The 14,907-nt window shown below is 35.5% G+C and overlaps 1 protein-coding gene across 9 annotated transcripts in view; it reads left to right on the top strand.

Moving 5' to 3' along the window:
- Positions 1–14,907, top strand: part of LOC124638100 (transient receptor potential cation channel trpm) — a 248,595-nt gene that overhangs the window by 145,164 nt on the left and 88,524 nt on the right. For all 9 annotated transcript variants that reach the window (XM_047174945.1, XM_047174944.1, XM_047174947.1 and 6 more), the window contains one exon: positions 10,142–10,224. In XM_047174945.1, coding sequence (XP_047030901.1) covers positions 10,142–10,224 — 83 coding nt within the window. The remainder of the gene's footprint in view (positions 1–10,141; positions 10,225–14,907) is intronic.

The following is a 14,907-nucleotide window of genomic DNA, read 5'->3' on the forward strand; positions in this document are numbered from 1 at the left end:
AGAATATGAATATTGGTTTTTGTGGCAACAGCCATACTTCTGTAAAATATCCAATATATACTCTTCAAAATCCTATTTCAAAGCTATCGTTGAAACGTGCCACTCAAAAGTAATCGAACAAATCTAATCCAACCAACCGTGAAGTATGACTGTTTGTCAACAGCCGTTCACAATCCACAGGGGGATGTAAAAACAAGGCTATTCAAACGGAATACCAGATACAAAGGTACAGGGTGCTCTATGTGCTACCTAATTGGACCCGGTTAATAAAGGTACTGATGAACGATACAAGCCTTGAAAACAATGGAAAAACAATTGAATGTTGATAAGAATGTACTTCGGGGTTAGGTTGTTGAGGACTGAAAAACAAATGAAAATATAGGTTTGTTTTAGAAAATCGAATGCCTTTAATTGGTTCACTTGTCGGTTAAAATGAACCTTTCATTATGATCATAGGGTGCTAATACCTAAGCATAGGAAATTTTGCCTTACTAAACTGAGTAGTCTCCCTTCTAACACTTAACACCTCAAAACCATGAAGCTTGTTTTTAATTCAATAAATTTTCTGAAAATTTCTACCGCTCTTCCCTAAAAGCCCTGTTCCACGTTTTCATACTTAGCATAGATTTAACCAGAGCTTTCAAACTTCCACCGCTACCCGCATTCTGGCGTTTTCAAAGCATTAGAAACTTAGTTCTATGCAACCGTTGCGGTGTACAATAGATTCCGGCTCTCGGACACGAATATCACCGGAATTTGGCACCCCTAGGATACTGGATTGCACCTCAGCAATTTTAACTTAATGACGCCGAATTTCCGCTCTTCGGTTGTTATCTTAGAGTATTCAACCAACTGGAAAAGGAATAAACACAAGTATTCGAAAAACTCACAAATCAAAATTATGCGTAGGGGACGAAACAACGTTACAAACGGTGACAGCTCACTTATGCATTTTCGATCATTATTGTTAACGATACACGACAAATTAACAAACACTAACTTTACGCACACATGTCATCTACGTACGACTACAAGCAGCGCTCTCATACTCTTGGCAGACGAGAAAGTACAACAATGGCGTTTCCAGTTAGTGAAATTATCTAAGGCAGATATTGAGGCACTCGTATTAATTAGTGAGATCGGAATATTCGGCGTCGTTAGTGCAGTGTGAACTGGCTGGCAGAGTAATTAAAGCATGATCAAGCCTGCCAGATCAGGTTGGCAGAAATGAATGATGAACCCTATGCATTTGTAGTGCAAAGGATTGAAAATGGTGGTCTAATGTATTTCTAGCTGTTGTGCATTGTTCTAACCACGTTCCGAAGAACGATTACCGTAGCCGCATAGAAAGCCAAAGTTACTTTCTCATTTAAGGATCGAAAAATAGTTTCAAGAATTGGTTTGTATGACACAAATTATCTCTTGTTAGGTCAACTCAGGCATGCCCATGTGATCTAGCCGACAGATGTTAGTTAGTATCTACTACGTATTTTATTTACCAAACTAAATATTGTTAATCAATACGGTTAGGTAGGTCTGTATGGTGTGGATTTGTCCCTTATTTTAGTTCACCCATTGTGACGAGAACTGCTGACGTGACCCTACGAATATGTGACGTGATCATCCTTCTGTCCCCAATTCTATTAAATTGGGGTCAATGTTGTTTTGGGAAAATGTGATACAATTTGAAAACGAAAGTTTTCCAAGCTTAACAAATGGTATTAAGTATAGGATTTTTTACAATATGGTACAGTTACCTACGTGTATTTACTTAAAATAAGTAGATACCTACGCCAATATTTTTTCATCAAATTAAAAGGTTTGTTAAAGTAGACTTTTATATTAACGCAGTCTCGAGTGTTCCGGAAAAATAATGTAACTTATTTCCCCAGCAATTTTGTAACAATCTATACTAATATTATAAAGAGTTTCACCATTCGAAAGCTACATTATCCACGAGTAACATAGGCTATATTTTATCCCGGTACGGGCAGTAGTTACCACGGGACGCGGGTGAAACCGCGGGAAAACGGCTGATATTACTTTTTGAATCAATAAATGAATTGGAAATACAAACATCAAGTTAAATAACATACAAAAACACACCGAGCAAATGTCACCGTAAACAAACAAAATTTTCATAAGTACAACTCAATATTTCCACCGATTGAATTGCTTCATTCCGTAACGTTGTCCGTAATGTACGTATTTCTGTTGGCTCATCAATAAAATATGAAGGGCTACCCTCGGGGGAACCAATGTTATGCTTGGCACATCTTGACAGCTCCTGGTCATTTACGATTTATGAGTTGTAGACAGGAGGATATTTTTGAAGGGTATATTTTATGGCTAGCTACCGGTGACACCCGAATTTCGGGTCAAAATCTTTCCAAATAAAAAGGGGCCTGTCCTTTCTTATATTTTGGACTGGTGTTCTAAATTTTATTTAAATTGGTTCAGTAGTTTTGGTGTGAAAGCCGGATACACAGACATATAGATTTACTACTGCATTTATTATAGTTATCGGCACGGATAATGAGCTCTCGGCGGAAGAGTGGGGATCGCTTTGCGCACCGTACACTTATGACAATAAACCAATAAATCACTTCTGGCTCAATATCCTTGCCGATGATTATACTGAGTTTGCTTCTGAGTCTGCCTTACAGTTACTTTTCTGAAAGAGATAATCAGACGGTGAAAAGCCTAGCGCTATACCTAAATCTCTTCAAAACTGAAAATCCGCTTTTAAAAGCTCCTGTAACTGAAATCCGTCAAACAAATTCTCACTTAAAATAAACAGATTAATCTCACATAAGTACTTCTCTTACAATTGTTAAAACAACTTCGACGAAACGATAGCTTCAAGCAAATATAGAACTTGTACCCACAGTTATAAAGTTTATGTTCTAGTGTGAAGTTTGAGCATACTTTGCGAAGTCGAAAATAAAGGAGGTTTGTATGAGGTTGAATATTTACTGAGCTGATTAAGAAGCACGGATTTAGTTGACGCGACAGTGTTTGTTCAATGTAATTAGTTCACTGAATGAATGAATAAAACCGCGATGAAATATCTAACTGACGTTGAAAATTTACTTTAGGAAAGATAGGTAGATAAACTTTTGTTAGTTTTTGACTGTTTGTCTGTCAGCCGACCAAAACTGCTGAACGGCTTTAAATGAACTTTGGCATACAAAAAATCTAGTGCTTATAGAAGCACATAGGCTAGTACTTATCTGGGAGCGGGAAGTAATTTCCGTGGGATGCGGGTGAAACCACGGAGAATATCTTACCAGCTACCGAATTCAATATTAGAATGATCAAATTAACGATATTCATTTCACAAATATGTATGAGAATTCTTATTGAGTACATAATGGCATGTTAATACAAAGCCAGTATGCTCACATTATCTTCACAAAGGAAGCGGAATGTGTCGACAAAAGAAAATCCTTTGAGGCTTCTTACACCTGTCGTACACTATTTATTTCTCAAAGGAAACAGAGCTTTGCAAAAAAGAGTGTCCAAAGTTATTATAGGAAGTAAAATTATTGTTCATATAAGATACAAGTGAATCAATCAATCTAGCAGATGCCTATTCAATTTTGCAAAATCAAAAATTACTACAACTACTACAACTTCTTTACCAGGACTCCCGAGAATTATTTAAGATCGGCTTTCCGCCCATGGTATGAGCCGCATTTCTTTAAAAATTTTACTGAAATGTCATTTCAAGTGCTCTTCTTGTTCAGTATACGGCAGTCAAAGTAAAATTTTAGGCCTTATATTTAGCCTTGCACACGACATTATCAGTAGCGGTATGTAGACCTTTCTCTGTGTACTGTACACTGTACATTGTACGGGTGTTCACTCATTGGGCAACACAGAAGGTTTGTTGGCGTTGTAGGCAATGTTTGTGGTGTGACACCCGTATCTATTGTCGTCAATATCCACCTACCTAGCTGCTTACGATTTTCTAAAATTCAAGCAATCTGCCTAGCCTATAGGCAGGTTTCCTATGTCTCCGGATGCAGCTTGCTTTGCTTGTTTTTTAAACGGTTAAAGGAAGGTTATGTATAACCAGTAGAATTCACAATAACAAAAATGCAGTGATAACCGAAATGTCTCTTTTCTTTTTCGTACTTCTCTTTTGCATACATTGAGGTGCAATCTCGATCCTCCGAAACTTCACCGTAACTTCAGTTTATGTAAATGTGAACACATTTGAGATAAGCACTGCTCTTCCTGGCTAAATTCTAAATGCATTGTCTTTTGTACAGCTAAAAATCATGTATGGAGTTGCATTTGAAGAGAGTCGTGGTGGCCTAGTGGGTAAAGGACCAACCTCTCAAGTATGAGGGCGCGGGTTCGATCCCAGGTCAGGCAAGTACCAACACAATTTTTTAAGTTTGTATGTACTTTCTAAGTATACATATCTTAGACACCATTGGCTGTGTTTCGGATGGCACGTTAAACTGTAGGTCCCGGCTGTCATTGAACATCCTTGGCAGTCGTTACGGGTAGTCAGAAGCCAGTAAGTCTGACACTAGTCTAACCAAGGGGTATTGGGTTGCCCGGGTAACTGGGTTGAGGAGGTCAGATAGGTAGTCGCTTCTTGTAAAGTACTGGTACTCAGCTGAATCCGGTTAGACTGGAAGCCGACCCCAACATGATTGGGAAATTATAGCGTGCATTGGTTGGTATCCGTGTTCCAGATTCATGTAAGCCCTATTTCAAACAATTAAAAATATTGACCTTCCCTGCAATTTACATCTATGAAGTAGCTGTATTTATAAACACAAATGAAAATCTATTTGATAAACTTAAATCGAAAAGACATAAGTTAAAAATTGCTAATGTGCCACATAAAACTGCTCTATTTAACAAAAGCTTCTTTGGAATGGCATCAAAAATATACAACAAAATACCTATCAAAATACTAGACACTAAGGCACTTCCAGTATTTAAAAATAAATTAAGAACATTTTTAATTGATAAAGCATACTACACGATCCAAGATTTCTTAAACTGTTGACCAAATATTAATTGTAGTGCCAATACCTACCCATGTAAATTATTGTATGCCTATTAGGCAGGACATATTGATACTCGGATATATTGTTGAGATCTGTAACTTACATATGCCCACAATAAAGATACTTTGACTTTGAAAAAGGCTCGGAGGATGGAGTTGCATTTGGATAAAATTATAGTATTCTTGCAAGTTTTCTTTTCGAGTTTATTCCTTTATAATTTTTACAATTTCCATAGTAATCAACTAGTGGTTTCTTTCGGATTTCCCCGCGTCCGTTGGAAACTTAAACAAAATAATTTTGTGTGTTGCATTCCTTATTTGAAGTGCGTTAAAACCCATGTTTAAACTCTTCGCGATCTTCCACCTCCTCAAGCTATCCCAATAAAATGAAAATAAGTCCCAAGCAATTTATTTCTCGCCATTACTCAGGCTTACGAGCTGGCAACATGCCATCTGCCTGTTTGCCTTTGACAACTGGAAATACTAAGTCAATTTTAAATATTGCCTCTACAATAAGCTTTTAGAGAGCAATTTACAATCCTTTGAACTGCGCAATTGATCCGGAGATTGTCGCTCAGGGTGAAAACCCGCAAACTGCAAGCTTTAAGTCGGCCGATAGTTTGTTTGAGCTAAACAGTATGAAGAAGAATGGTAGTACACACATTACGAAGATCAGGTGTTTAGCCGGTATCAGACCAACTGAAAACTTTAGTTGAAATCAAGATTTAAGTAAAACTAGCGACCTGCCTCGGCTCCGCAGGGGCGCAATGCTGATATAAAACCTATGTGTTAAAAAAACTACATCGAATTCCGTTGAGTAGGTTTAAAGATTTAAGCGAACATGGGGATAAAGGGACAGAGAAAGCGACTTTGTTTTATACTATGTAGTGAAACATTTTTACCTACTATCGGGTCAATTGTCGGCCGACTGTTTAGTCTTCAGTCTTCGGGTACTCTAAGTGCTAATTTACGAATGCTGCTGAATATTGGGGTGTTGGAATAAAATTAGCCGATTTCGCTGGCTGTTTCCCACTTCTGGCGTTTGTAAAATGGACGTAGAAATGTGTTGCAATTTGTTTTAATTAAATTGGAAGCCGTTTGCTACTGCATGTATATTGCAATAATTGCAAACATTATATTTATATGGTAATTATATGGGACAGGTGACCTTTTTATTATATTCTTAATGTAACAAGAACCTGTAGTTGTTTTGGGCAGTTGTCAGAGCCTTCATTTGATGTGTATTGAAAAGAGATTGGGCATCATTCGAATAAAATAAACACTGCTGCAGTAAGCTATCACTTAAGAATATTCTGGTTCCTGATTCCCTAACTGGCACTTTTTCAAAACTGTCAAAGGAATAAGTTATAGCTACTTCTCAATAACCGACGATATCTCACGAATAAACAAAGACATCGTTGTAAATTTTAATGTAAGCAGCAGCGGGTTCTACTATTCCGGTTTCACTCAGCCACTTTCATTTCATAGATTCGCTTCCTCGATAAAGGATAATATCTTATACAAAGCGAAAATCTATTTCCGTTACATTCAATATTCACGAGGCTTTGGTTAGAAGTATGTACTGATTTACGAATTTAATATAACTGAATTATATCTTCAAAATGTGCTTGTTAAGTTAAAGCTAAAGTTTCAAAACTCAATTTGGTTGTGATTTTTTTGTACTACTTATTTATTCTGTTTGAAAGAGAATCACTTTGGAATTCTCTTCACAAGCTACTGAACTTTGAAGCACTGGCTATTAGGTCATGCCATTGCATTTCGATTGCAATCGAGATAGACTTCAATCTAATCAATTGATAAGAAAACGACAGAGTTAATGAAGGAATATTTTAATCAAGATTTTCCGTAAAAACTTATGATTTTCAATCACTCTTATAAGAGAAATTAAAACCTCGGTTACTTTAGTATATAGTTATAAATTGCTTTAATTAACCTTACACATACTCATAACTATATTTCTCTGTCACTCGCATTCGCAAACATTTTGTTTGTTACTCCAAAAATTATTGTCGCTCTCTAGACACACATAATACTAAGAAACAGTTGAAGTGCCATATAAACAACACTCGCTAAGATAACGCGAGGGACACAAATGTGAAATTTCCACGGATAACAAAATTACTATCGGAGATGTCATAACGCAAAATCTTCTAAGAAAGTAACGCGCCAAATTGCGGGTGTTTGTGTGACGAGGAACGTTAGTAGACACGTCCTCATACGGTTTCTTTAGAACCCGCACAATTTTTGTTTAAACGAAATCACCAATCATAATGTCAAACATAATGTTTGACAGATTCATCATCTGTCAAACTGTACATACATCATCTGTCTACCTACGTACTGTACGTTACTTGACCTAGAAGAAGGCGCCTGACCTACGTGCCTCATGGTATCTCCGCTCATCTTTCCTTCCTCCGTGGTAATTTCATAAATTCCGTTGACTAAATCTCCGGGGCGTCGTGAAGAGTTCTCCAGTTTATCATTTCTTTTACGTTCAGTTAATATATTCGCTAATATGCTCAAGGGTGGGAATAGGGTTGTCGAAATTATAATAGGATACATTATTCTTCTTTTTGATTAGTAGTTCTTCTTTTTCGTAGGTTTTTGAAGCGATATAATTTTTAGCAAGAAATAAAAGTAATTTGAGGGCTGTCATTTTTGATAAAAATATTTCAGTGTTCTATAGGTATTCCGTTTATGAATGAATATTCTGTTATTGTATTCGAATGCGTGAATGAGTTCGTGAAACTGAAACCACGGGTGGAAAACGTGAAAATAATATAAAAGAAAATAAGAAATACAGTTCCATACTCCAAAATTGACCTGCCAAACAAACAATACAGCACTTATTATCTGCCTGCCAATTAATATCGTCTTGTAGGCTTATTAATCCATCAATCATATCATCAATAACGGTTCAGCACGTGATTATATGAAAGCATCAGTTCGGATAGGCAAGTCATTTGTCATGGCGGGTTCAAATTACCCGGCCCGGCGTGATTCATACCCCGATCATTCACGAAGACTCAACAAGCGAGGAAGGTACTGATATTAATCTCCAAATTGTATGTAAAAAAGTTATTTTTGTAACTTTTCGTCCGAATGGGAGGCAGGATGACCGTGATTTGTTAAGAAAAGGCGGGGTTCCATCAGAATTGTGTACGAAACGGCGCGAGTCCGTTGCTAGGACGTTTGCACAAAGGTTGCAATTTCGCGGACATTTTAGAAATGTTTGCACGCAATTTGTCACTGTCTGCTGGAGCGAGTAGACCAGAAGATATATGTGTAGTTATCGGCACGGATATTGAGCTCTCGACGGAAGAGTGGGGATCGCTTTGCGCACTGTACACATAAGGCAATAAACCAATAAATCGCTTCTGCGCAGGTGAAGGTCAGGGCTCAATATCCGTGCCAATAACTATACCTATTTATATGCCTCAGACCGGTGGACTTTTGTCTTTATGTAAACAATGCATCGTCTCTAAAATCTATGTAGCAATAATTCAAAACGTGAGACAGACAATTTTACTATTAATGGACTCGTTATCAAGTTGTTTTAATAAAATTTGATCTTAATGGCGAACATAATAGCCCATTATCAGTTGGTTGGAAAACTCCTCGAATTGGGTAATTTCAAAGATTACTTTCGCAATCTTTACCGCCTACGCTGTTGGTGACCACACAATATTATTTTAAATTAGGGATCTTGCATTTTGTTTTGTTTACAAAAACTAGGGTTTTAAGTATAGGTTAATAATTTATTGTTAGCTACGATGATTTTAAATTGTTTATTGTGTAAGTACCTATAGTTCGGCCATTCAGAGAATGCGTTCCTGACACGTCGCGATTGAACTGACGACGTAACTTTGCAATGGCGTTGCAGTTACGATAAAAATATTTTTGCTGGTTGTTTACCGTTTTAACAATTGAGGAGCATTAAAACAACATTATTATATCAATAATCAATGAATGTAGTTACGTCGTCAGTTCAATCGCGACGTGTCAGGAACGCATTCTCTGAATGGCCGAACTATAATATAATATTTATGCTAAATATTTTTTGACTGCAACGATAACGTAAAAAAAATGTTATATTGTCTGTTTTGTTCATTATCAATCTTCCTATTTCATTTCCAACATAGTAGTCTTAAAATTGTTATTAACTTTTGACTACTTACTGAATTTTCTTTTATCCCAAACAAGCTACCTTCAGCGTATTAATTATCGCACCCTTATGAAAGCTAACCTTATTTACTTGTTATAGTTTTTCTTATAAAGGGGCTTACTCCACTGAAATAATTTATCAAATCGGTGCAGCAGTTCCTGAGATTAGCACGTTCAAGGAAATCAACAACAATACAAACAGATTCTTCAGCTTCATAAAATTATTCCCGAATATATCCTCCGTCGCATGTGTAACCTATTGCTACAATTCGTAGTTGTAAAGTATTCATTGCTTTACATATTGGCTGCGTGAAATAGGGCCTGTTTTATAGGCGAGCAATGTGTTGTGTTTTTTATTGTCTTGATAATACTTTCGTTTGTGTGAGCTTGTGTGAGTGAGCTTTGTTCGATATTTTAGGACTTGCCTTTAAGTATGACTTATATGGCGCAGAACATTGTGTTTATTAAATTTTGTTTTTTTTTATTCCCTTTATTGTCTATGATTTCTTTCTTTTGCTATGATTTTACATAGCTGTAAGTCTTCCATATTGTATTAGATAAATAAATTAGGTGAATAACTGTCTTCGTAGTTTTTTTATCGTAACCTATTACAATAATCATACCCTAAAAAGCGCTTTCAGCCTAGAGGATTTTTCGCCCGTGCGAATATTCGCGGATGTGAAAGCACTAGAAATCAATTGTTAAACAAATAAGTAATACCTACACTAGCAAAAATGAATGAAAACAACACAACCTAAATAATGACGTACTTAATTTAAGTCATACCTAATTAAGTGCAAAGGCTGGCTTTTTTTTAATATTTAGGGAAATTACAAAACTACAAACCATTTATAAAAAAAAAAACCCATGTGTATCAATACTATCCATAATACCCTCCTCACTCAAATCATGTATTTGTTCCAGAAAACAACCCGCAGCTGGATAGAGAGCACGTTTCAGAAGCGAGAGTGTAAATACTTCGTGCCCAGCGCTAAGGATGAGCACGTGTGAGTATATCTATACTAACAAACTAACTAACAAACAAACAGTACTGTTTGACAAGATCATCCGTCATTGATTTGGGCTTCGCGATTTAATTGTTTTTGTGGATGTTCGTGCTGGACTATAGATATAGGTTGATGCTAAGTTTGCTTAGTTTAAACTATGAATTCGAGACGAGAATGATGATTGAATTTTTCATACCGTCTTGTTTTATAACGCTACAAGTACTGTTATTTGAATAAATTATTTTATGAACAAATTATATTTTTATGAATAAATTATTTCTTATGAATAAATTATTTTTTGTAACTTAATAGTTACTCAATAATAGAATAATAAGTCAATGATAGTTAGTTAAGATTCAGCATGATCCAACAGACAAGCTATGTTTATAGTTTTGTTGGACGCTTTGTACTTTTCATAATACAAAATGTACCTTTTAACGAACAAATAAATAAATATGTTCAGTTGACTTATCTTCACATAAAACACTGACTACATTCTACGTTAAACGTTTAAAGTCGTCTACTAAAATTAGACCTTATTAGGTTCGATATGAAGATCAAGAAAGTAATTACAATTAAAGTTCCTATAAAAGGCAATAAAGGTCACTGAATACAAATAGTAATTATTTCAAAACTCCCTTAGCGCAGAGCCAACGCAAAATCATTTATAATTTGATTGCTTACCAATACAATCGAATACACAACAGCGGGTTTCCCAAGAGACCTAATACACAACACAACATAATACACATGTGTATGTACACTCGCGGACAATAATGTTTGAGCTTGTCGCTATTCGAATTTTACCCATAATATTTATACTTATTAATTACAATAAAATTGGTTGAACAAAATCTTTACTTATGTTATATGTAGGTATTTCTAACCGAAATTAGGAAAAAGCAAATATTTATGTGTTTCTTTAATATTAGAAGCTCCCAAAATCTACTGAACTGATTTGAAAAATTATTTCACTGTTTCCACTGTGATAGTGTACAATATTTCCCGAGTAACGAGCTTTATTTTTTCCCGGCACGGGAAGAAGTTTCTCCAGGACGCGGCGAAACCGCAGGACAACACCTAGTAGTGTTCAAAGCGTATGGATTCGAAAACCAACATCAATATAACTTTATGTATTACTTACTAACACGCGGGTAAGTTCATATTTAATCGCGTAAACTCGCTAATATATGTATTTCATTGCAAAATGTACGAATGTATCAAAGTAGCACAACAATTTATGTCCACGACTGTACTACACACAAAACACATAAAATACACATGTGTACCTTTTCATTTCTCATATCAAGAAGCAGGTCGTTTCCTACATTTCTAGTGTTCTTTAAACAAGAGAGAATTAAATTCAAACCTTAATGTATTTTGAACGACTTTGCTCGGAGTAAAGTTGGCATCAGCGGGTTAAGGGTTACGATTGGCTGAGCAAGGAAATATGCCAGCGGTTATGAATATACTTGACGTAAAGCTAGGGTTAAGCTGGTAGGGTTGAGTTTGAGAACTAAAAAGGTGTAGGTGCATTTTGACGGTGTGCGTTGCTCTGTAGTTTTTTTTATGAAGTAAGGCATAACAAAAATGCGATAACGTTCGTTCAAACCAGACTTAGTGTCTTTTGACGTTGCTCTGTATTTTTTTGATAAAGTAAGGCATAATTAAAATGTGAAAAGTACGTTTTAGAGCAAAATTTCTGTCGGTACATGGATTGCCACATACTTCTATATTTATGTTTAAAATAATATATGATTAGCAGATTGTTTTTGGAGTTTTAACATTTTTGTATGCTGTCCATATCTGCGAGAATATTAAATGCAGAAAACAAAGATTAGAAAAGACAAGAAGGGTTCAACCTTTTTATTATTAAACAGAAATCTTTCACAAATAAACCAAAAAGTCCTTACAACGCTTCAGTAAACAGCTTTTGTGTCGTAAAATATGAATTGAAACATATTCAAACATGTCGCCCGAAGTTCGGGACAGCTAATCAGCAGACAATGGAGTAAATAATCTTAATTAAAACTTCAGCTAAAGTACGCATTGTACGAGCATTCGTTTAATTTAGAAATATTCTGAATAATGTTGATTATTTCGAAGTTTATTAGGATTTAGGAATTTTAAACCTATATGGTTTGAATATGAAAAGCCGTTATTTTAGATGATGTAAAATTATTGAAGTGGATACAATTGGCAAATATACTTTTTGAATGTTATCTTTAAGCTTTGTACGTATATGACTATTGAATAAGGTTAAGTTGGATGTATCAAGTTGATGTCTGGGTGCAACAAAGAGGCAATGACATGACAGTCAGTTTTTTAAACTTATATAGTGACATTAGTATCTACCTCAATCTTCAAACAGCAAAAGCACTATTTCACTATTTTCTCCAACTTAAATAATACGTGTTGTAAACAAACCGCAGCACAAATACTAATAATTTATCACCTTGTGCTGCAATGGCTGTGAATGCCACCTGGCCTGGTCTGGCCTACTGGCATGAAATACTGATAGGACGTGGCACCCGGCGGTGCCTGCCAAAATGTTTAATGAACGCTGTGTATGCATTTATTGGTGTTCAAGTATTCTGGTAATATTTACGCCTGTTTTTGTAAATTTATGAAAATAGTAAATGCTTTGAATTGCAGAATGGTTGGCTGTTCATTTGTGTGTTCAAAGTTTTAGGTTAGTTTAACAGCGTATTTACAGCAGATGTTACGCTCAGATTTGTTACGAGCGACAAATTCCGAGCTACAAGAAACCTGTAGTTGTTTAATCCGAAAAACCACTCGGTTTTTAAACCGATATAGCGTGAAAGCACAAATATTTATTAAACAGTTTGTATAAATTCATGATAAAATAAACGAAATAATACGCAGAGTAACATTCCAAACTTACATATAAGAAGGTACATAGATATTTATTAATTTAGAAAATACAAAAGCCCAAATAATCATATTAGTTTTAAGTTGTATATATATATAAGTTTATTTTATTTTCAATTAATGTAAATATTTTGTGAATAAAGTAAAAACTATTAATCATATCATAATATTATCTCAATTCCATTAATATTATGCAATCAAACACAACGATATAGACGATTAATTAAGCAAATTGCATGAACTGAAATGAACAGCAGTATTTTGTTAATACTTGCAGCCACTGAATGGGCTTTTCAATAAATTAAATGGCCGATTAGCTAACAAATTGTGAACGAGTGTATTAATATCGGTTACAGTATATATTGGGTTTATCTAAACTGTTTTCATAAGCTTCAAAATGTCGTTGTTATTTTAAATGTTTATTTGACTAACCGATTAAAAGTATTTTGTTTATGAATCATATTTGGTTTTCTACCTACTATCTCTTAGTCATAAAGGTTCGTGAATACTTAGAAATACAGAGAAGCTTTCGATCTTGCCAAACTTAATCGCGTCAGCTTCGGAAAAGTGCGTGACACAGAAGTAGTTAAATGCTGTTTTGCTGTGGTTTCACCCGCGTCTATCGTGAACTTCTGCCCGTACCCGGGTAAAATATAGCTTATGTTACGCAGGAAGTAATAATTGGTTCAGTAGTTTCGAAGCCTTTAGGGTGCAAACAAATGGTTCCTCCTTAATAAATTAGTATAGATAAATAGAAGTAAGGATGGAAACATGATGGTTAACTGTGCGAATCCAATAAACGTACAGAAATATCCATAAGCTTCTGAAATTAACTGCAACGGGAAACTAATAAGTACTTCAGAATTAAACAAGACCAATTTCCTAACTATAGCTATAACTAGTTTAGACTGAGCCGCGCGAGTAACTCGTTAACTTGTTACATAGTTATGTTCAATAACGTTGCAACTAACTAGTTATATTTAACTGTTTTCGTTTAGTTTGGAAGCGAAGGAGTTTTTAGTTATTGGCAACTTAGTGACGGTTACTGCATGTTGATAAAGCTGAGAATTCAACGGTTTGAATTGCGTGATCAATTCCTGGACGAGTAACCTTAGGCCCAGAGTCCACGAAAGTTTAGCGGAAAGATTTTAAAGTACTAATCGAATCTCTCTGCCCAGGGATAGTACCATTGAATGGGCGGAGACAAGGTGTCTGAATAACGAAATTCTATTGGTTGTTTAAGAACTTCACTCCGTTCTCACTAATTCTTTCCTTATTCTCAGACGTCCAGCTTATTTTACGAAATGTCATCTAAATTCAAAGGCAGAAAAAGTTAGTTGTGTTTTCTATATAAGACTATATATTTACTAGCTTCGTTATTCACAGTAAAAATGTAGATCGCTAACCACCGTTTACATCCAAAACCATAAATTATAGTTTTTATTATACTATAACAACCTGGTAACTTGCCGTAACATTAAAACAATTATTACTGAAGTTGTTATAGTTGCTAACTTGTATCGAATACCTAGTGTATTACGTTAGAAAATATTTAACAACTTTTGTGGGAACGTGACCACCCGTGTAATACTACAGTAACTATTCAATTAGACATTGTATAATGCACTGTAAAATAATGTATTTATCTACTTCATTTTGCACAAGGTATAATGGCGGACTTAAAGCTTTGCATGGCTCCATCCATCCTCCGAGCCTTATTCCCAACTATGTTGGGGTCGGCTTCCAGTCTAACCGGATTCAGCTGAGTACCAGTGCTTTACAAGAAGCGAC

Source organism: Helicoverpa zea, chromosome 17 (genome assembly GCF_022581195.2).
Source record: "Helicoverpa zea isolate HzStark_Cry1AcR chromosome 17, ilHelZeax1.1, whole genome shotgun sequence".
Lineage (NCBI taxonomy): Eukaryota > Metazoa > Arthropoda > Insecta > Lepidoptera > Noctuidae > Helicoverpa > Helicoverpa zea.